Raw genomic sequence first — 25,047 nt, forward strand, 5'->3', positions numbered from 1 at the left:
GAGATTTAGGCTATAGCTTCAGATCCTGCAATTATTCTTATATAACCAATACAAATAAGTTTTTGTACCTTTAGATTTTTCATCTGAAAAAAGGGTAATACACCAATTATGCTGCTTATCTCAGATGGTTTGTTGAAAGATTAAAGGAGGTATTTATAAAACATTTTGGGAAAAATTATAATGTGTGCTAAAAATGTCACTATTTTTACCAATAACAGTTAAGGAAAAATTTCTTAAAGCGGATTTAAGATTATTTCATATAATATTGTTTGGGCCTCTACTTGCACATCAAAAAAGGAGGTAGCATTATTACTTTGCCTAACTCATAGGACTTTTACAAGGATAAAATTAGAAAGTATATGGATATAACTTTATAAACTATGAAGGGCCATAAAATATAAATGAGTATTCTCATTATTAAATATTTCATTTTCTTTTCTTAAAAACTTTTTTTGGAAGTTGGTCAAAAGTTAAAAAAAGACTGATTAAATCTTGATGATCTTTATTAATCAAGCACAGGTAACCTAGACACAAGACAGTTCTCATCCAATAACCACAGAAGATATTCTGGATTGTTTTATTTACAATATACAAGTTTCCAAACTGGAAGAAACCACAGAATCAGTTCAAAATGAAAATACAAGGCCCCTTGTTCAATAACCATTAAGAATTTCAAGACAGCAGTAGCAGAACATTTAACCAAGCAAAGGACTCTTCTAAGTGTAGGGCCCTATGCAAATGCATAGGTCATATGCCCATGACACCAATCCTGTAACAATGATGTACAAATCAGGAAGTATGGAGACCAGAAGGCAGTGGAACAGCATCTTCAACATGCTGAAAGCAAAAAAAACTGTCAACCCAGTAATCTAAATCCAGGGAAAATACCCTTCAATAATAAAGGCAAAACAGAGACTTTTCAAAAAAGGAAAACTAAGAGAAGTTGTCACCAACAGACTTGAACCATAAGAAGTGCTAAAGAAATTATTTTCAGCTCAAGGGAAATGAAAGCAGAGAGAAACTTAGATCTTCAGGAATGACTGATGAGCACTGAAAATAGTAAAAGTAACCTGGATTTTGTTCTTTATCCTAAATACATCAGTGAAACATTTTAAAAAGAGTTCTCTGGTTGCGCTGCGGAGAACTGGCTACAGGAAAGGGGTACATGTGAAATAATGGAAACATGAAAACCATTTAGAAAGCTATTGTTGTTGCCTAGGAAAAAGATGTACCTAAGACTCTAGCAGCAGCAAAGAAGATGGAGGAAGCCCATGTTTGAATCCCAGCTGTAACATAAAAGCTATGCTTTGTCCAGATATATTAGGCTACACTTACACATGAAAAAAAAATTCAAAATATTTTGTCAGTTTGTGATACCAGCAAAAAATGAAGCTTAGCTTAATCTTCATTCTGTCCTGCAACATGTCCCTAGACACATGTTCACATCATTATATACTTTTATCAAATTTGCACACAAACCACAAAAAAGTTCTTTTCCTTTTTTGGAAAGAGCTCCTCCCTCCAAATTATATAAGCTTCAGGCCCCACAAATCCTGAATCCACATTGGATACTCAAACAAAACTAAGAGGCATAAAAGGCATATTGGGAATGAAATCAAAAGCTAGTTTATAAATCCTCTTGATCATTTAGAATAATACTAGAGATGTCTTCAATGACGAGTGTAATTTAAAAAGGACTCCTACAAATTAAATTAGTAACATTCCAACCTAATGTTCTCTAAATCAACAATCTAGATTGTTAAGACTCATATTATTATGTCTACGTCAGTGATCAACTATATCATAAATAATATCTAAACTCTTTTTTCCCTTCGGAGTGATTTCTAAAAGGTAATGCAAATAAAGAGGCTGTGGAAACAACCCAATTGCCCATCAATTCATGAATGGATTAGCAAAATGTGGTATATGTATACCATGGAATATTACTCAGCTATAAGAAATAACAGTGATGTGGCATCTCTTTGGTTCTCCTAGAGAGAGTTGGAACCCATTCTATTAAGTGAAGTATCCCAAAAAGGAAAAATAAGCACCACATGTACTCACCAGCAAATTGGTTTCCCTGATCATTACCTAAGTGTACATTTGGGAATAACACCAATTGGGTATCCGACAGAGATGGGGGCTGGGGGGAACGGATGGGTGTATACCTACTTGATGAGTGCGATGCGCACTGTCTGGGGAATGGACACGCTTGAAGTTCTGACTGGGGGGGAAGGGGGGAGGTGATGGATGCATACCTACATGATGAGTGCGATGAGCACTGTCTAGGGAATGGACACGCTTGAAGCTCAGACTCGGGGGGATGGGGGGGCATGGGCAATATATATAACCTGAACTTTTGTACCCCCATAATGAGCTAAAATTAAAAAAAAAAAAAAGAGGCTGTTTGAGTTAATGCATTCAGTATGTGCCACTTCATTTCCACGGCAAAGGCACAGGCCAGGTTTTCCTAGAGGGCTGTTTGTCACAGTATCTTTCTGGCTACATTTTCACCCATTTAAAAAAAAAAAAAAAGCCCTCTAATAAAGTTAAACTCTGTGTTAAGCTACTGTCTCCATGATAGAATATTTTAAATTAATGCGGTTGGCTTTTTCACTAAATCCCTCTTCTCTAAATATAACCTATCAGAAGAAATGGGAAATAAGACTTAACTTACTGGGATGTAAAATATATTATGGTTATAAATGTGATAGGTTGAGTTATGTACAAATGAAGATTAATGGAAGTAAAATTTAATTCTTGATCTGTGGGCTCAAATGGAAAATCTAAAAGCCTTTATACATAGTGAAAGTTAAAGAAGAAGTGTGAATCAAAAATGAGAGTAGACAGCCAAAACCCAAGAGAGAAAAAGCATTCAGAAGAATTATCTTCTACTTTTTTGATTCTCTGACTTTCCTTCCTACTTTTACATCAAGTAAAAGCCAAGTATCAGATGATTTAGGTGTTACATAAAGCATAAGAAAAGATAACTTAAACCTTCTAAGGCAACTATCTTTAACCCACTCAATTTTTGTAATAATTAAAAAAAATTACAAGAATATTTTAGAGTTTAGAGTCTAAGACCTAGACCCTTGTTTCAAAGTATGGTCATCATCTGATAGCTTGTTCAAAATAAGAATTCCAAGTTCTACCCCAAACCTTCTGATCTGCATTTTATTATAACAAGATCCATAGGTGGTTTGAATGCACATTAAATTTTGAGAAGATTTGTCTTATGTAATGTTTCTGACAAATAAAAGGCAATAGTGAAATTAAAATTAAATGTAAATAAACCAAGAATAGGTTATAAAGAACTAAATATTTTAACAATTATATCAAGACTTAAAGAGAGATATGGAGTTGGTACCATAGATTGTATTCTAAGTTTAAACACTACACAGGATCAAAATGACATAATGTTGCCATACAGTTTTGCTGCCATATTTTCATGGGACTAAGGACTTAAAGGCTCCTTGGAATACCCCGAAGAATCATGGAATCCTTAAAGAACCCTTAAGGTTACCAAAGTAAGACACAGGTTTCCCTCATTTTTCAAGGATGCTTCACTTGCTGCAGGTATTCTTAGGGAACATCTCTATCTCCAGAATAAAAAGACATACTCATGATTTAATTACATTTTCTCAAAGTATTAATGTGCCACCCAAGGACCCCTATATTCAAGAATTATCCAGTGACTTAAAACACAATTGAACGTGGTCCAAACTGGATAGAATTTAGCAACAAGAGACTCTTCCCTCTTGTATGGCAATAAAATCATTCGATGTAGAGTTCCATAAACAGTATCAGTGGAAATAATACCTACTACCTTGCTGAAGCTGAGCATGACATGTTACCTTAGAAAAGCAGGTGATTTAAGTGTCAAATTTGGATTGGTTCAGCATCATTCTGGAGTGATGCACAGCTTTCATTCATTGCCACATGTACACCAAGGAAGATAGGTACTAAGCATTGCTGACCAATACAAATAAACAAGTTCCACATCTGTGCTGTCACACCTCAGCATTTGAAAGATCAACTCTGGAAATCCAGCAAGTCACCTTAGTGTTTAGTCTCTGGAGATACTATTTATTGATGAAAATTAATACACTTGCAATTTTATAAAAATATAAAGAAGAAATATTCTCTGTGGCTTTATGCTCCAAGTAATGTTCAGTGGAAAATATTAAAGAGTTAAAAGTTAGAGAGAAATTATTAGTAACTCCAGTTTCTATTTCCAGTTCTGACACACATCTTCCATATACCTTGGGCTGAATACTTAAACTTTCAGACTTTTTCTATGTTAACTCTAATAATACTATTTGAAATCAATATAATCCATAAATGAGCCACAAAAGTAAGTTAATAAGTGATTTTAAATCAATTCTTAAAATTAATGTGTTAAATAAACACATAACACTTCAAATAAGGTGAACATTTGAGTAACTAAATTGTGTGAACTAACACAAATCCATATATTCAAAGTTCAAAGGAAACCCTAAACAAAAATAAGTCCAGACATACAAAACTTTAATAAAAGCTATGGTTCCGGGATTTAACACTGTTGTTGATCAAGATATTGTCTTGTTTTCATTAGATGCATCACATATAAACTAGGTTAGTGGCATGTTTTGGTTAATAATTTTCATCCTTTGTTTAAACAAACAAGTATAATAGAATTGTACTTACCTATTAAAAAGCAATTACCAAAAAAAAGATAAAAGCATTACCCCATCATTCACAAGACTGTTTGCCCTGGTTAAGTGTACCATGAAGTTTGTAAACATTAAATTGTGTTGTAGCAGCAATCATTTGTATAAGATCTACCATCTTGAACTATAACTAATTTGAAATAATAGCACAGAATAAACTGATCTCCAAAGGGCCAAAATTCAAATCAGTTTCATATAAATATGTTCAGAGTATACTATGTGTCAGTGGGTGGAGATGGAAGCATGGGAAGTATACAAGGAAGAGTAAGTTATTATATAATTCAACCCTCATTACTAAGGGTAGCTTTCTATTAATAGTCTTACCTCCCTAATTCATCCAACTACTTGCCCATTTTAGAAACTGATAAACCTCTGCATTTGTATTAGGACAAATACCAAAAGATAAGAGGTAAAATTAACAAAAGCAACATTAAGAACAATTACAAAATTCTCATTAATAGTTCATAATCAATTACCATTTGTTAAATGAAGAAGTATCTGATATACTCAATGTAATAATCATCATACAAACACAAACCAGCCTGGGAAACAACACATACAACACATACGTAGTCCGGGCGCGGTGGCTCACGCCTATAATCCTAGCACTCTGGGAGGCCGAGGCGGACGGATCGTTTGAGCTCAGGAGTTTGAGACCAGCCTGAGCAAGAGCAAGACCTCGCCTCTACTAAAAATAGAAAGAAATTATATGGACAGCTAAAAATATATATAGAAAAAATTAGCCAGGCATGGTGGCGCATGCCTGTAGTCCCAGCTACTTGGGAGGCTAAGGCAGGACAATCATTTGAGCCCAGGAGTTTGAGGTTGCTGTGAGCTAGGCTGATGCCACAGCACTCACTCTAGCCTGGGCAACAGATGGAGACTCTGTCTCAAAAAAAAAAAACAAAACACATGTGTAATATACATACTCTTGTGAAACTGAAATACTCTCTTTTATACAGAAATTCTTTCAGACTTCAATTAAGTCAAATAAACTGTTAAGCTAACAGAAATGCCAATAAGATTTAAGTAAATGAATTCACTAATAGTTGTCAGATTTTTTATTTTGATCCTGCATGACAAACATATTTATATATATATTTCACATACACACTCAAATGTTGTCTAACAGCATTATTTCTAAGTAGCATGGCTTGCTACAGGATGTAAAAACATGGTAAGATTAAAAGTTAAAAAGCCTTGCAGATTGGCCAAAATATTCTAATTCCAGAATTATTGGTTTTATGTAAATTTATATACAAAAAGTCCATTAACTATCAAAGTTTACCACTATAAAATAAGATCTGCTAAAAATCCTTAAATTACTTCTTTCAATTGGGCCATAAGCAGTTAAAGAATGTTGCTAGAAGCTGGAGCAGAAGTAGCCAGGTCTATAGGTTCTTTCTGTAAAATAGCCTAAGCAGGCAGCTGATGAGCAGTTTCCTTTTTAATTAGAGTTGTTTCCTGATTAATTAGTCCCAGAACACTTAATGCAAGACTACACTGTGCCACTGGGACAAACAATAATTTTCTTCATGGTAATAGCTAAGCATCATCTTTTTCCTAGCATTAAGCTCAATCTATTTTCTGTTCAAATGGGAAAGGGTCTTTTCATGGTAGAAGTGAGTTGGAAAAACTATAGCTCAATACCAAGAGATACATCATCAGCCTCAAGAGGAAAATAGAACATGTAAATTATCTAGGGAAATTTCTTCAATCTTATTTAAGTTTCTGGTATAGTTTACTCAGAAAATCTTGATTTTAAATAGCATATAATAAAGATCAATTATCCTTTTGAATGCAAGATCACCTCTATAGGACTGAATGAGACAGAAATTTTGTAAACATACCCAAATCAGCCCTCCAAATACCTGAACTTTGAAACCCTTCAAAGTAAAGAAGATCCAAGGTCTCTGGAAAGTAAGAAAGCTACAGCAACTTCGATTAAAGAATCTCTAAAGAAATGGAACCTTACTCAGAGTATCTAAATACCAACTAGACAGATGGGTAGAAAAATTAAGATAAGCTTTCAATCCAAAATTGCTGTTCTATTTTTTCACACAAGAACTGAAGATTTAAAGAGTCAAATGAAAATTGCTCCTTTTCACATCATTTTTGCAGGTATCAAGGTAAAAGCTTCATGATGCTGTCTTCAAAAAATTAGTCATCTATTAAAAGATTAAGCAGTTTCCATAAACATGTCAGAGATGAGCTTCTCAAAGGGTAAAAGTGATTGAATTATCATGACATTAGTAACAGATGAAGCTCACTCTTATGGAAGAAAGTATGCATACCCATGATATTCCAACCCAGGAATAAAAAAGTTCTGAGAAACTTTTACCTAGTCTATTCATCATTCACTAGGAATAACAATGTTTATATATAAAAAATTGAAGTCTATTGTGCACTTAATAGAAGCACTACTGGTAAATTGTGAATCTAGAACAAATAAAGATTTAATAAAGAGAAAAAAACCTAGAGAATTCTAATGAATTCTGAGTTATGTTATAATTATTCTTTTAAAATTGAAACATACCAAATTGATTATAATACTTAGTTTAAATCAATCTAATGAATAAAAGTAAATGAACAATAAATCAATTAAATCAAAAGCCAGTTTATGGAATAAAGCTTTGATCTTTAAAAAAATTACAGTCCTAATAATATCCCCAACATGGTATTAATATGGAATCCTTTTGAAGAAGCTCAAGAAATTTCACAGAGGAACTGAATTTTTCCAAAGCCTACAGTAAGTTTAAATTTTCTCAGCGGTCTTTTGGTTTGTCCTTTTTTATTTTTTCCCCCTATTTGATGGAAAAAGGAAGTAGAAACTAGGAAATTAGTTTGCAAGAGGGGATACACCACAGATCACATTTTGGAGTATGAGTTTGTGTGTGTATATTAACAATTACATATCTATTCCATAAGTAATAAGTAAAATGAAGTAATCATAGTGAAAAGTTGAATAAATTAAAAAGACAACTTTTCAATGACTGCTTTTGTGTCCCTAAGAACTACCTGTTAAATGTGATGAAAAATGTGAGTTTTCAATTAATTTGCTCTGGTTTATAATTTGAAGTGTTCTATAAAATAACCCAAAATTCAGAACTTATAATCAAATTCTTGAATTACAATGCCAAAGCCAATTAACCTCTTCTTCTTTTTTTTTTAATCTTGGAGCACTGACCTATGGAGTCTAATTCATTTAGTTATTCAACACTTATTTATTAATATTTATTAAGAGCTAGTGTCAGACTCTGGGGATACAAAGTGCAACAAAATGACATAGTTGTTCTATGATGACACAGCCTATCTTGTCAGTTTAAAAATCAACTAAAAGGCATGCAGCTAAGAAGTAGCCTAATCTGAGAAATTCACAAGGAACACGAAATCCTGCAAACATAAAACAATAAATAATGGAAACTACTTTTCACAACTACAGTTAACCCTTGAACAACATCGGTTTGAACTGCATAGGTCCACTCATACACAGATCTTTTTCAATAAATATACTGAAAAATTTTGGAAGATCTGTGACATTTGGAAAAACTCACAGATAAACCACATAGTCTAGAAATATTGAAAAAATTAGGAAAAAGTCAGGTATGTCATGAATGCATAAAATATATGTTGATACTAGTCCATTTAATCATTTACTACCACAAAATATACACAAATCTATTATAAAAAGTTAAAATCTATGAAAACTTAAGCACACACAGATCATACATGGTGCCATTCACAGTTGAGAGGAATGTAAACAAATGTAAAGATGCAGTATTAAATCATAATTGCATCAAATTAACTGTAGCACATATTATACCACTGTAATAATTTCATAGCCACTTCAAATGAACTCAAGTGTTGCATCCATTTAAAATGCCCTATGATGCTAATCATTTCCACGTGAGCAGTTTGTTTCCCCAGGAAATTGCATATGACAGTAAAAAGTGACCTCTTACAATCCTCACATATTTTTCATCATGCGTCGTGCAATACTGTGAACCGTGAATAACACCATGGGACCCATACAAAGTGCCACTAGTGATGCTGAAGGTGCTCCCACAAAGCAGACAAAAGTCATGACATTACAATAAAAAATTGAATAGCTTGATATGTACCATAGATTGAGGTCTGCAGCTGCAGCTGCCCACCATTTCAAGATAAACGAATCCAGCATAAGAACCCATTGTAAAGAAAGAAAAAGAAATTCATGAAGCCATTGCTGCAGCTATGTCAGCAGGCACAAAAACCTTACACTTTTTGCAAAATACAAAATATGTATTAATCGACCGCTTATGTTATTGGGTAAGGCTTGCAGTCAACAGTAGGCAGCCAAAAGAAAGCTGGTGTGGCAGTTTTAATTTCCAATAACTTAGTCTTTAAACCAACAAAAGTAATAAAAGACAAAGACGGTTACTACATACTGGTGAAAGGCACAATTCAACAAGAAGACATAACCATACTTAATATATATGCACCCAATCTAGGCGCACCCAGATTCATAAAGCAAATCCTACTCGATCTAAGCCAAATGATAGACAACAACACTTTAATAGTTGGAGACTTTAACACCCCACAGATAGCACAGGACGGATCCTCCAAGCAGAAAATAAGCAAAGACATAGTAGACTTAAACAGAATGCTAGAACAAATGGGCCTGACTGACATCTACAGGACATTCTACCCGAAATCCACTAAATATACATTCTTCTCATCAGCTCACGGGACATTCTCTAAGATTGACCATATCCTAGGTCATAAAGCAAGTCTTAAAAAAATAGAAATCATACCCTGGATCTTCTCAGATCACAATGGAATAAAAATAATAATGAACCCTAACAGAAACTCTCATTCCTACTCAAAGTCATGGAAGCTAAACAACCTTCTCCTGAATAACAATTTTGTAAAGGAAGAAATTAAGTCAGAAATCAAAACATTCTTTGAATTAAATGACAAAGGTGACACCACTTATCAAAATCTATGGGATGCAGCTAAAGCAGTCCTGAGAGGAAAATTCATTTCCATAAATGCCTATTTCAAAAAGACAGACAACTTACAAATAGACAACTTAATGAATAGACTCAAAGAGCTGGAGAAAGAAGAACAGACTGACCCCAAACCCAGCAGAAGGCGAGAAATTATTAAGATCAAATCAGAATTAAATGAAAAAGACAACAAAAATACTATAAGGGAAATTAATAAAACAAAAAGTTGGTTCTTTGAAAAGATAAATAAAATAGACACACCACTGGCTAGACTAACCAAGAGCAGAAAAGAAAAATCTTTAATAACTTCCATCAGGAACATGAAAGGAGAAATCACAACCGAAGCCACAGAGATACATGACATTATCTATGAATATTACAAAAATCTTTATACACAAATTGGAAAATGAGGAGGAAATGGACAAATTTTTAGAAACACACAGCCTTCCCAAGCTCAATCAGGAAGAAATAGAATTCCTGAGTAGACCAATATCAAGAACTGAAATTGAAACAGCAATAAAAAAACTTCCAAAAAAGAAAAGCCCTGGTCCAGATGGGTTCACACCTGAATTTTACCATACATACAAAGATGAACTGGTGTCCATCCTACATAAACTATTCTTCAATATTGAGAAGGATGGAATTCTCCCCAACACATTCTACCAAGCCAATATAACATTGATACCAAAACCAGGAAAGGATGCAACAAAAAAAGAAAACTACAGACCAATTTCTCTCATGAACATAGATGCAAAAATTCTCAATAAAATCCTAGCAAATCATATCCAAGTGCTGATTAAAAAAATAATTCATCACGACCAAGTAGGCTTCATCCCAGAGGTGCAGGGGTGGTTCAACATACGAAAATCTATAAATGTAATTAACCACATAAATAGAAGCAAAAATAAAGACCATATGATCCTCTCAATAGATGCAGAAAAAGCATTTGACAAAATTCAACATCCTTTTATGATAAAAACACCTAACAACATAGGTATAAATGGGACCTACCTAAAAATGATACAAGCCATATATGACAAACCCACAGCCAACATCATACTGAACGGGGAAAAATTGAAAGTATTCCCACTCAGAACTGGAACCAGACAAGGCTGCCCACTGTCCCCATTACTTTTCAACATAGTATTGGAAGTCCTTGCGAGAGCTATTAGACAAGAGAGCAGAATCAAAGGTGTCCAAACAGGGACAGAAGAGATCAAACTCTCACTCTTCGCTGATGACATGATGTTGTATCTGGAAAATCCCAAGGACTCAACCAAGAGACTCCTGGAATTAATTAACGAATTCAGTAAAGTCTCAGGTTACAAAGTCAATACACACAAATCAGAGGCATTCATATATGCCAATACCATTCAATCGGAGAACCAAATTAAGGACTCAATACCTTTCAAAATAGCAACAAAGAAAATAAAATATCTAGGAATATATTTAACTAAAGAGGTAAAGGACCTCTATAAAGAGAACTATGAAACGCTAAGGAAGGAAATTGCAGAACACGTAAATAAGTGGAAATCCATACCATGCTCATGGATTGGAAGAATTAACATCGTTAAAATGTCTATACTACCCAAAGTAATCTATAGATTCAATGCAATTCCTATTAAAATACCAACATCATTTTTCACAGACTTAGAAAAAATAATTATACACTTTGTATGGAATCAGAGAAGAACCCGTATAGCAAAAGCAATCTTAAGCAATAAAAACAAAATGAAAGGTATTGATTTGCCAGACTTCAAACTATACTACAAAGCTGTGGTTCTTAAAACTGCTTGGTATTGGCACAAGGGCAGGGACACAGACCAGTGGAACAGAACAGAAAACCCAAATATAAAACCATCCTCATATAACCATCTAATCTTTGACAAAATAGACAAAAACATACTCTGGGGACAAGAGTCCCTATTCAATAAATGGTGCTGGGAAAACTGGATAGCCACATGTAGAAGACTGAAACAGGACCCACAGATTTCACCTCTCACAAAAATCAAATCACGGTGGATAACAGATTTAAACCTTAAATGGGAAACGATTAGAATTCTAGAAGAAAATGTAGGAAAGACTCTTACAGACATTGGCCTAGGCAAAGAATTTATGAAGAAAACCCCTAAGGCAATCGCAGCAACAACAAAAATAAACGAATGGGACCTGATTAAATTAAAAAGCTTCTGCACAGCCAAAGAAACAGTCATGAAAATAAACAGACAGCCTACAGAATGGGAAAAAATTTTCGCATACTACACATCAGATAAAAGACTGATAACAAGAACCTATTTAGAACTCAGGAAAACCAGCAAGAAAAAATCAAACAATCCTATCAAAAAATGGGCAAATGACATGAATAGAAATTTTTCAAAAGAAGACATAAGAATGGCCAAAAAACGTATGAAAAAATGCTCAACATCCCTAATCATCAGGGAAATGCAAATCAAAACCACAATGAGATACCACTTAACTCCGGTGAGAATGGCCTTTATCAAAAAATCCCAAAACAACACATGTTGGCATGGATGCGGAGAGACAGGAACACTCATACACTGCTGGTGGGAATGCAAACTAGTGCAACCCCTATGGAAAGCAATATGGAGACACCTTAAACAGATTCAAGTAGACCTACCATTCGATCCAGCAATCCCATTATTGGGCATATACCCAGAAGAACAAAAGTCATTCTTTAACAAAGACACCTGTACCCGAATGTTTATAGCAGCACAATTCACAATCGCAAAGATGTGGAAACAACCCAAGTGCCCATCAATCCACGAATGGATTAGTAAACTGTGGTATATGTATACCATGGAGTACTACTCAGCTATAAGAAATAACGATGATACGACATCTCTTTGGTTCTCCTGGAGAGAGCTGGAACCCATTATATTAAGTGAAGTATCCAAAGAATGGAAAAACAAGCATCACATGTACTCACCAGAAAACTGGTTTCCCTGATCATCACCTAAATGTACATCAGGGAAGGATACCAATTGGATATCAGACTGGGATGGGGGGTGGGGGGAGGGGATGGGTGTATGCCTACATGACGAGTGCGTTGCACACCCTCTGGGGAATGGTCATGCTTGAAGGTGCAGACCCGGGGAGGTGAGGGGGGGAGGGGATGGAGGTATGACTACATGATGAGTGCCAGGCGCACTGTCTGGAGAATGAGAACGGACGCGCTTGGGACTCTGACTCGGGGGGATGGGCGGGACATGGACAATGTATATGACCTGAACTTATGTACCCCCATGATGAGCTGAAATAAAAAAAAAATAAAAATAAAGAAGCAATCCATAGCGTTCCAAAAAAAAACCAAAACAGTAGGCTATTAGTAGTCAATGTATAAGTAGTTAGTAGTTAAGGAGTAAAAAGTTATACACAAATTTTCAACTGTGTGAAGTGAAGGGACTAAAGGAGAGGGGGCAGTACCTCTAACACCTGAGTTACTCAAGGGTCAACTATACATTATGGACAGTTAAGATTGGAAGCTATGATGGAGGGACAAAGAAAAATAAACTGTAAAAAGACACAGAAAGAGAAAGAGAAGACGCTGAGAAAGGTATTCATGAAGCAATCAAGTAAGAAACTGCAAAATGGAACTGTCACCAAACATGAGCAGAAATGTGTAATATGTTGGGGCAAGGGGAGGAAGGTAGACTTTTGGTACCTGCCTCATAGGTATCTGCTGCTTATCCCTTTTTCACCTTGACACTAACCAATGGTAAACACATCTAAACCTAAATTTGAATGGAAAAGTAAATCAAAGACAAAGAAAAAGTCCTAGAGAAAACTTATCACACCATATTATCTAATAAAATATAAATGTGTCCTAGAAATATGTGCTAAGCTCAATAAAGTTATTATGAAATTGGGAAACAGAAGTATAATTCCAGGCTCTTGAAAATTTGTACAATTTAAGAAAAATATCATTGCTTTCCTCTTCTCCTTAATTTTACAGCCACAAATATAGCTATAGCTATAAAACAGTACTGATTTTGTTATGCCACAGAATCATCTATGCTCTTATTCCTACTCTAATTCCATAATATGAAAATGAAGGTAACATTACAAATCATCATTTTCTCAACTTACCTCAAAACTATTAAATATGTTTAAAGAATAGCAAAAACCATATTTGTTACTAGTAATAGAACACATCATTTAAGTACATGAAAACAGTTAGAATATGATTTTAATTTTTACACAATTGTCAGTGTTGGGGAGTTGAGAGGAAAATGGTTAGTTCTCAGATTCACATAAAACGATAGTTTTCACACATGTGGATATCACTATAGATATAGAAAATGAAAGACCTCAAGGGATCAGGAGGAAGAAAATTTGATAAAAAATTCTCCTGTAAAAAAATAATAATAAGCAAAGGTATAATTATGTAAGAAAAGGGGGAAAAAGGCTATATTTTCTTAAAGAATCTCTTTTATTCATTCTTAGTTTCCTTTAACAAAGACCTTCCAGTATCTACATGTTCAAGGCATTTATATAACAACACAATGAGTGCTCATTATTCTCCTTGTCCACTTTAATTTTTTGGTTAGTAAATCTTAAAGAACTATAAATTTCTAAGGAAATTTTTATAAATTTTATGGCTATATCAGTAATGTACTGGAACAAAAGCCTATGGTTTTTATAAATACCCATGCTACAGACCCAGGTGGAATAACCTCATTCTATCAAAAAGCTCATTGCCTACAACTAGACAAGACAATGACAGAGAACAGAGCAGCCATGCAATTAAGCAATGTCCCGACTCTCAATGAAATCTAGTGTTGAGTGCTATTTGACTAACAAACTGTATTAAGTTTTTAAAAAGTAAACCACGTAAAGAAAAAGCAAACATTTACCTGGCCAAATGACATGTAGAGTTTAATTTAGTTGTGAAAACTTATCAAATAAAAACTATATAACTGATACCATAATTTAACTTTTCAATTAAATATTTACTAAATATTATTCAATCATAAGAAAAATACCAATTTAAACAGTTCCTCTTTAGAATTTCCAGTATCATAATTATAATGCATTCCACTAAACTACATTAAAAATGTTTCTTTGGCTATTTTATTAAAAGCCATCTGCTATAATAATTTACTAGATAACAGAAAAAAGACAGGCTTTACTCTGAGGAGTACCAATAATGTGACAGGAATAAACAGTGAAGCTTTATCTGTCCATACAATGCTCAAGAAAGCAACGAACTTGCAGAATCTTAAAACAGGCCATCCAAAAAGGATTTCTGGCAGCAACTCCCAAGTAATATTTGCAATTATTGCCCTTTTTGCTCTCTTTTATAGGTTTTAGCAAATAATTTCTGTAGTAAATAAAATTGTGCCTCTGCTTTACAAGTGTATCCTGTTTTACTTTGTCCAATCAATGATTTTTTTCAGTTAACTGATTTTAAAAATTAATATGTATTACCACCTTAGCATAATATCTGGTACACAATAGGTACTTAAGCATTTATTGAATAGACATTGTAATATAATTGGTTAAAATTCCATTACATCAACCCTAGATGACCCATTAAATATTCTCTTGTCATATCATTTTGATATGATGCATATTTTCTGAGGGTTTCCTGATATATATTGGTTCTAACAGGAACAAACTTATATTAAGTCCTTCCTCTTTAACAAAGAGATGAGCACTGATGCATGAATAGTGGATGTAGCTGGCCAACTGGGATGAGACTTGGGGAAGGAAGAAGCACAACAATTTCACTCTCAAAGGCTCCTTGGATAACCCAAGATAATTCGTTAATGGCAGCTGAATTATCACATAAGCCACTCCTAATACTGCATCCCATCCCTTATCCTGCTTAGATATATTCGTCAAGTCCCAACTCAGATGTCCTGTCCTCTGTGAAGTCTTCCCTGGCTCATCCAAGCAGAGCTTTAACTAACTCTTCTGCATTTCTCACACTTGATTAAGGCACTTATTATAACTTTTATCATAATATACTTGATCTATCCATGCATAGGCCTGGCTTTACATAGACTGCACTCCTCAAAGGTATGAACCCTTTTCATCTACACAGCCCTAGAAACCATAGAGCATCTGGCCCATAAATGATGATCAAACAAGAGTTACTGAATGAATGAGTGAATTAATAAGTGAACGAGATTAATACCTGCTTTGCAGTCTTATTATATCAGTCTTTAGGAGTAGTTTTTAGAGAATATCATTTGACTTTATGATATACTTCAACTTGCATATCACTAAAATAATAATTCATATAGTCACTATAAAGTCAGGTTTTATAATTCAAATACTCCATAATATTCACCAATCAAAAAGAAAACAAAAACCAGAAAAATACAAATCTGACACTTCATACTTCAGTTTCATCAGCTATTATTCATATCATGCGCTCTTGTAAAAATTATGTGACTAGAACTTGTCTAACACACTTATTAAAGTAGAAACATATACTGACACCAATATCCATTATTACCATTATGATTACTATTACTATGGTTCATGATATAATAGGATATTGATAAAGATAGCAGAACCTAATCTTGAGTAGTTCCTATATGCCAAGCACTTCAGCATTCTATTTAATGCACATAAGCCCAGTTGATACTACTACTATGCTGCTTTACAAATGATGAAACTGAGGCTTACAAAGTTGAGACAATGCTCTAAGATCATAAATTAATACATGGGAGAGATGAGACTCAAATCCAGGTCTATCAAACAGTAGATCTTGAATCCTTTAAGAAGAAAAGACTACAGTGTGCTATAATCACACCTATGAATAGCCACTGCACTTCACTTGGCAACATAGCAAGACCTCATCTCTAAAAAAAGAAAAAAAAAAAAAAGAAATGGTATACACACACATACACGTATAAATACACATACACACACTCTTGGAAGAGAAGATTTGTTTTGAGAAAAAAGAAGAATTCAAGTGGCAGGGCAAAATGGCTCACAATGACTTTGTTTCTGAAAGCTTATCAATTAAAAGTGTGCTTTTGTTTTTGATTTTAACAAAGTATAAAGTATGAATGTTACAAAGAAGATACTTATACTTCTACAAAAGAGTATGAAACTATAATATTTTCTACATTATAGAAGTAATCAGCAGTCCTGATAGGTAAGCTACACCACATATGTAATTACTGAAACAATCTCCGCCATGTCAAATAGCTCAGAATATGTGAAAATGTGAATGTGGGTTTCCAGGGGTCCTCAAGCCAGCCAAGTAAGATTGAATTCTCATTTCAGATGCTCTAAATTCTGTTTGCTTGTATCTATAGGAGTAACAGGGTCATCATAATACTTCTCTCCTCCTTTCAGATCACCTCAAAAATTATGAAGAATGCTAGTTTAATAGGAATAATAAGAAATCTCAATGGGAAGCAATAAAGGACCTAAGATTTCAGAAATATGTGGTCTAAGTCAGCAGCAGTGGTGTCTTAAGCCTCAATGGTTTAAATCATGCAGTAGCAAACGATGGTTGAAGGCTCAAGTCTACTTTAAAATAAACAATGGAAAGACTCATCTTAAAAGAGATGTCTTGAAGTTAGGTGCTTTAGAACATTTCTATTACTGATCGACTTGGAAGGTTCATACACGTTTCCTGACAGAAACAGAATAGTTTCTAAATTAAACATTTTAATTTGTACATAAAGAATAGTATAAAGTATAGAAAAGAGATAGGATAGTACTGCTTTTATTTCTCCAACCTGTTCTTTATTACTCTGACTATTAATCAGGAAAACATAGAGAAAAAGTTTTTCCTTCTAAAGGATCTTTTAAAAGACAAAATGTAGGAATGACCTATCCCTTCCATTTCAGTTGTAAGAGTTCTCTACTTCATGGGTTCAAATATTAACCCCATTATTTACTAACTTTATGTGCCTCAGGCTCTCTGCATGTCCTATTTTCTCAATGGTAAAAATGTGAATATCAGCACTGAAGTTGTGAGGCTTACATGGAGAGGGCATATGAAAGCGCAGGACATAATGCCCACCACATAACCCCATTAATTCCTTCAGCAAGCGTCTATCTAGCATCTGCTAGAGGACAGTCCTAGTGGTGAGTATTAAGGTTATAACAGTGAGCAAAACCCAGACACCATCCTTGCTCACGTAGACTGTACAGTCTGGAGTGCCCCCATGACTCATTCTTAACTTCCCACATCCCCTGACCATGCGGAACCTTTCACAACTGTTTTTTTATATACAGCATTGTCTCAGCCTAAACACATGTCACCATTCTTTGCTCCTAGTCATAACTGGTTGATGCAGTCTCTGAGCTGCTTGTGACTTTGCTTATACCTGTGCCACAGCACTTAATCATGTTCTCACCATTTCTCTGCTTTCTGACTGCCTCCCCCACTGGACTGCAAACTCCTCAGGGCTAAGGCATAAGTGTTACTTTTCTTTATATCTCTAGTGCTTAACTCGGTGTCTGACACAAAGGAGATACTATTTGATAAATTAAAGAATGGATTAGTGGTACAAGTAGATAACAGTGTGTTTATACAAATCTTGTTTTCTTTCTTTCCCCCCATTTCTCAGACGGATGTCCTGAAACCTCCACAGAACTCAAGAGCCCACAGTAATCTCATTCCTACAGTACTTCTCTCTGTGTCACTTATTTAATGTTTAAGCATATACTGCTTTATAATTTTCCTCATTCCGTATCACAAGTGAGTGCTTACCATCTCTTAGGCATACACAGAGAGCTTTACATGAATTATTGTATTGAATTCTCACAACAAACCTGTAACGCACATAATATTATGCCCATTTTACAAAAGAGGAAATTGAGACTGAGATAGTTAAGGAGCTTTCCCAAGGTCTCAAGCTAGTAAGGAGCAGAGTTTGAGAATTGAACCCAGGGTCTCCCTCCATAATGAGCACCAGCATTTCCTCCTAAAGTAGAGCTACCTACCACTTTTACCAAGTTGTGCCTGAAAGCTCCTTCTGATGCTGGCAGTAGATTGAACATAAGTCTCATAGATTTAGACATAATGGCTCTTCTTACTAGTCCTGCGTGGTCCTTGGCTCCAAATTGAGGTTTTTGGTTGGTCTACAGCTCCTGACCTATTCATTGTCACTTGAATCTAATCCACAGTTCTTCATCCTTTCGTCCCTATAGTCATTTCCCACCAGCCAAAAAACCTGTAGAGCTATATTTTCTATAGTCATAAGACTATAGAGTAAGATTGTTCCACACTGTAATCCCAGCCCCCTTCTCTATTCAATATTACTCTCTAGCCTTGACCTACCATTATTCAGGGTGACTCAATCTATGTGCCCCACTACCATTGGAAAACTCTCTAGGTCAGTAATTCTTAGGGGCTCCCACCTACTCTCTGGCAAAAACAACAGAGGCTAGTTTACCAGGAACTGCTGCCCAAATTAACCCACTATGTGTAGCTCTCCCCAATGAGATGGATGGATTTCTTGCAAAAAATACATTGCTTCATTCTTTACCAGCTTTATCCAGGATCTAATACAGTATAAAGCTATAATTTATGGAAAGGAAAAAGGAAAGAAAGAATAAATAAATGACTGTACAAATAAGTCAACAGATGACCTTATATCCCTCTTGGGTGGGACAAAAATAAATTTTATTGATCATCTATATTAATATGCCAGGCCTTATGCTAGGCACAGGTTATCCCATGAAGAACAAAACAGTTGTTGTCTTTGCTCCCCTGGACTCTAGAGTCTGCTGGGGAAGTAGATATTAATCAATTACAAACACACTATGGTAGCTCCCTCCTCTGAAGCAATGGCTGACATGGTGGTATAACAAAGTCACAAAATCAAATATATTTGAGGGCCAAAAAGGTATTATAAGAAAATGTGTAAAAGAGAATAAGTAATAGATTAGTAAACCCATGGCAAAACAGGAAGTATTAATGCAAGTTTGAGCCAGAGGTGTACTATTCTTCAATGTACTGATGGCTACACAAGGCATATTTGTAGGCTATATCCAGCCTGCTGTTTAGTTGTATGTTTGACACTCTGAAAACAATGCTTCAGAATGTGATTTGTGGCTTCAACTTTTAAACTGGCACACACCTACTACAGATTTAAATGATACGCTATTTTTCCATATTAGCCAAATCACAAGATTTCTGAAAATACTTCATGTTCCTTCTTCCCTGTGTAATCTGAGGTCTCTGGTAGGGTTTTTATAAAGCAACTCTGTTTGTTCAAGCTGAATCATTTTATTAACTAACCTTGAAATATTGTCATTCCCTTAATAAGACAGAAAAAATTAACTGAACCAAAAGAAAAGGCTAACAGCTGCTGAACCATGACCAAAAAGTGCCAGATACGCAAAGATCCACAAACCCAAGTAGAAGTGCATCATTGTTTCAGTCCCACCCATCAATTATTTTGTTGAAATGTGGCTAGGAAATTAGCAAATTTCTCTAGGTATACTTATTCCTGGCATCAAGCAATCCTCCCACCCAGGCCTCCCAAGTAGCTGTGGGACTACAGGCATGCACCATCTTGCCCAGCTTCTAGGTATTTTCATGACTAAATCAGAAGGTGGTGTGTTTTTATATTTTTAACAATCAGTTCCAAATTCTCTACAACTATTTGAACAAATTTTAAACATATTTAAAATTTCTGATTCCAGGTTTTTACATAAGAAGATGTAAGAGTTTTTATAGTAACATATGCATGTAGTTTTCAGTGACAAAATCACATAGTGAGGTTTAAATTGCCAAATGTTTCAAAATGTCCTTTATAACATGAGTGTATTTCCAAAAGTAGTTGCTTTGTCATTCATTATTATAACATTAATTCTTCCTTGAAGGAACACATTAAATGTTCATTTAAAAAAAATAACTTGGCACACAGCATCCTGTGATAGCAGACTTTTTAAACCACTCATCTATTTTATGAGGGTTAAATTAAAACTGGATAACTTGTAAATTCACTTTATCTAGCACATGCAAACTGCAAGAAAATTATAATATTTTGGAAGTGCATATGAGTGTGGGCCCCACAGTTGTTCCACTCCACGGTGTGCAAGTTCCATTCTTCCCTGAGGCCACTCCTACACCATGTGGAACAAGTGGCCATTAGTCAAGGACCTAGTGAGGCCTCAGTACCATGGCACAGCAAATATTAGTGTAGCTTAACATCCTTTTGTGCTTGTATTTAAAAAAATACAAATGGAACTTGAGACATTTTCCCCCCCACACCAATGGATCATACTGCATATCTCACTAATAACGGTAGAGACCATTACTCTTAAAAAAAAGTAAAAAAAATTTTTTTTTTTTAAATCTGAACTTAACAGTGACTGAATATACTAGGCACTTGGAAAATATCTGTAGAAGGGAAGGAAGCAAAGAGGGAAAGAAAGGAAGAAGGAATTACAGGGGATAAAAAGTTTTAAAAGTCAGAATATTCTGAGGAACAAAGTCTTGATTATCAAAAATCTCATTTATGAACAGAGATTTTTTAAAAAATAAGATATTATTACTATTATTTAAAAATGCATGATTTACAGCAGATTAAGAAATTGGGAGGTGAAACCTAAGAAGAGACTGTAGGATCAAGGCCAACACTTATCTTTACTTCTGCTCTAAAACCAGCTTTTTGGACATAATCAAAGGAATTTATACCAGAACCAAGGGCTCCTGACACAATAAAGATTTGGGCAACAATCCACATCATTTAAATGTGAGGTGACATAGCACAGAAGGCCTTTTAATTTCATTAAAATTTTATTTAAAAATTGTACTAGAGTAACTGTGTAAGAGTATAACTATATAAATCATACACAGTAAAAAAGGTTAATTAAAAAGTTAGAAAACACTTGAAATATAAATATATTTTAATTTGGTAAACAGTTATTATAAAATCACTTGAAGGAAAAAATGAAAGCCAAGGTATAACATGTTCATGGATGACTACATGCACTCTTTCCCACTATCTAACAAGTGTTCAGGATGAAAGGGAGAAGTATTGACTGCACAACACCAATATATTTTTAAAAGAAGTTCAAAGCATTATGACTTATGGGCACTATAAAAAACAGGATTTATTTAATATGTTGTCCCTTGAAAATAATACAAAAAGAGCTTCCTACCTTTGTGATAAGAATTCGGTATCTATCCAGCATTGCCTGGTTGTCATGGCAGCCTGCTAATAACTGCCATACCTCTGCCCTCAATGCTTCAGGGACGCCATTCTTCACCAGGGTGGATAGCCCTTTTGGTCGTGCACCAAGGTTACTGTGCCTGAAAAAACAAGAAAATAAACCATTCAGACTCCCTTTACAACTCCTGAACTGCTGTTGCAGTGAGAACTATATTTGTTAGTTCACATAAAAGCATAAGCCCGGGTCGAGAGAAAAATGGTGGGAGTATGAAATGACAGTAGTGTGTAAGTTCAATGATGCCTCTGAATTTTTTTCTTGATCTCATCTTCTTTACTAGTGAGCCATGTTATTCCACCACTGGGAAAAGTATTTTCTTCCTGTCCTTTACTTTAATCATACTATAAACTTATTAATAATACTTAATGAGTTAGTTATAAATAGGCAACACTGTAACACATTGAAAGAACCATCTGAATCCTCTGGAATGAATGTATGCCAAATTGGATAAGGATGTATGGGGCAGGGAATTGTGTACAGGAATGGGTGCTGAAAATGGATCATAGCCCTATCACACCTTGACTATACCCTCTTCTCTTAGGTCAGGCTGATTGGGCCAAGTGACAAAAGCAGGCTCTACAGCATAGGAGACATGAAATATATATACTTCAGTTTTGTGCAGCAGTCACAACCTGACCCAGAAGTCCCCTGGGAAGCCCTATCTCTTGATGGCCTAATTTAGAGTTCTCTGCTCCAGCATAAACTTAAATATCAAGGATCTTCCAGGTTGAAATTATCTAATATAGGTTTTATAGTAAAAAGAGTTCATTATTGTTTGCACTTCTGGATTTGTCTCCCTGACTTGTTACAGCTGCAAACCCCTAAAGGAAAGAAATAACTCCTTCCTACATTCACCAGAACCTATATAAGTCCACCTTGCTAGGGGAACAACATATACTTATCAGCCTTAGCCATTCCCAAGGGTGTTTAGAATAAGCACAAAGGTAAACATCTTTTGTCCTAATGTCAATGATCACATAGTAGGTATGCTATTATGCCCATCTGACCAAGAAACTGAATTGCACTTCTCAAACTTGTGAATGTAATTCCATTCCTCATTTTTCCTGGTGCCTAGCTTAAACCTGAAGTTATGGTCTATGCCGTTTTGCTGACTTTCTCTCTATTAGAATTTGCGGCTCACTTTCGATCTCTTAGAGCTGACCCTGGTGCAACCATCTGGACTCCAAATCTTGACAATGCAATCTAGTTTGACCTAACACCCTAGGCTCTGGTTTCAAATTTAAGCCTTAAAAGTCACAGAATCTACATGTTTATTTTCAAAATTGGCCTCCTACCTACTTCTCTAGATTATGTACATTCTTCTACCTCCAGCCCAGACCCCAGTTTTGGCATGCCTTTCCTTTGAAAATATATCCCATGCTTTCCCCATAATGTCATATCTGGCTATCTCATAAAAATACTATAAAATCGACAACTCAAACAAGTTCAAGTAAACTCATGTCATTATTATTTTTAATAAACTATCAGATTTATACCCATTCTCCTTTCTTTCAGTCTCTTCTAGCTAAACTTTTGTATTATTGGGTTAGAGAACCTAAGCTGACAATACTGATGGGCTTGAAGCAAAGTGAAGTAGAAAAGGTAGAGCTTATATGATTTAACATGCTCTCATGCCATTAAAGAACATAGTTATGCTTTTAAGTGACAAAAGCAGGTTTCAAGATAGTATATAAAACTGTTATTTTAAATACACATACATACATACTATTCTCAAACTTGCTTTTAAACATACATAGAAAAAGAATGTGGAAGAATATATTCCAAAATATCTGTGTAATAGAACTGAGGGGAAATCCCCTTTTATTTTCCTGTGCTGTCAGAAACATTTACAATGATTTTAAATACTTTTATAAATGTAAGACACAAAAATGTCATTTCAATTCTTTAAATTTCTCTCATGGATTTAAATTATAATTTTAGATAATTTGGAAAAACACCATAGATATAATTATGTTACACAAAATGTATCAAGTAGAAGGAGAGTATTAATTATTCTTGAGAAGATTGACACCTGAGTAAATTATTTGATGCCTGGAACTTCATTCCAGCTGCCCCTTCTTCATTATCCAATTGAGTTTGAGATTGCCAAAGAATATTATGCCACAAGAGAGCCAGGATCAGTTATAAAAGGATTTTTTGTAATTTAATGTTTGGCTCTCATTATACTTTTGAATAGGAAAAACATACATGGCTTAAGGGTAGCTAAATTTCTGTACTTTTAGTGTATAAAACTGAGTTAATTAAATGCAACAGTGTGCATAGAGCTAAGCTCATTTTCTCTGAAATTAAATGCAAAATACTCTGAATTATGAATCTTACAATGTACAATATATAAGGGAAATTCAAAGTAATTAAATAAAGTATATGCTACATGTCATATAGAGATCAGTAAGTCATCAATGTGTATCTGTACATGTTAAAACTCTAATAAATTAAATTAATTAAAACTCCATGTAAAAGAAACCTGCATTCAACCCCACATGACTCTCTATCACACTCTCTCTTACCACGCACATCAAAATTCTCAAGAATTGTTATATAATCACCATCTCTTACGATCTCTATTTCTTCCCCTCCCACTCATTCCTCAGTTCTCTTCAGTATGGCTTCTGTAACTCTCCTTGAAAAGTGTTTACGTAAGTGATTTATGACCTCTCTCCAAGCCACTAGATTCAAGGGACATTTTTAATCTTCTCACTGTTGACCACTCTGTTTCCCTCTTGGCTTCAGGGATAAAGTATTACCACCTTACACCCCTTTACAAACTCCATCATTGATTTCTTCCCGTCTATTAACCTCTTAAGTGTTCTGAGTTCTCTCTCTCCACTCTTGCCCTCAGTAATTCAACTCTTTCACTCTCTTGTCTGTAGGCAGGATCAACTATGCACATGTATTTTGAGCTCCAGAAGCTCAAAAGGACCTCAAAATCAACATGTCCGTGTCTGAACCCATATTCTTCTCCCTAAACATGGTTGTTTTCCAGAGTATTCCATTGCAGTGATTGCTACCACAATCAATACAAACTAGAAACCTAGGAGTTATTTTTGACATTACCATAATCCATTACTAATCCATCAACAAGTCTAATGGATCTTATTTTCCCAACCTCTCCAAAGTCCATGCATTTCTCTCTATATCAACTGCCACTAGTT

At 34.9% G+C, this 25,047-nt stretch overlaps 1 protein-coding gene across 4 annotated transcripts in view; it reads right to left on the minus strand.

Moving 5' to 3' along the window:
• Positions 1 to 25,047, minus strand: part of RABGAP1L (RAB GTPase activating protein 1 like) — a 646,139-nt gene that overhangs the window by 395,049 nt on the left and 226,043 nt on the right. For all 4 annotated transcript variants that reach the window (XM_045547315.1, XM_045547314.1, XM_045547317.1 and 1 more), the window contains one exon: positions 21,806 to 21,956. In XM_045547315.1, the coding sequence (XP_045403271.1) occupies positions 21,806 to 21,956 (151 nt within the window). The remainder of the gene's footprint in view (positions 1 to 21,805; positions 21,957 to 25,047) is intronic.

This window comes from Lemur catta, chromosome 3 (genome assembly GCF_020740605.2).
Source record: "Lemur catta isolate mLemCat1 chromosome 3, mLemCat1.pri, whole genome shotgun sequence".
Lineage (NCBI taxonomy): Eukaryota > Metazoa > Chordata > Mammalia > Primates > Lemuridae > Lemur > Lemur catta.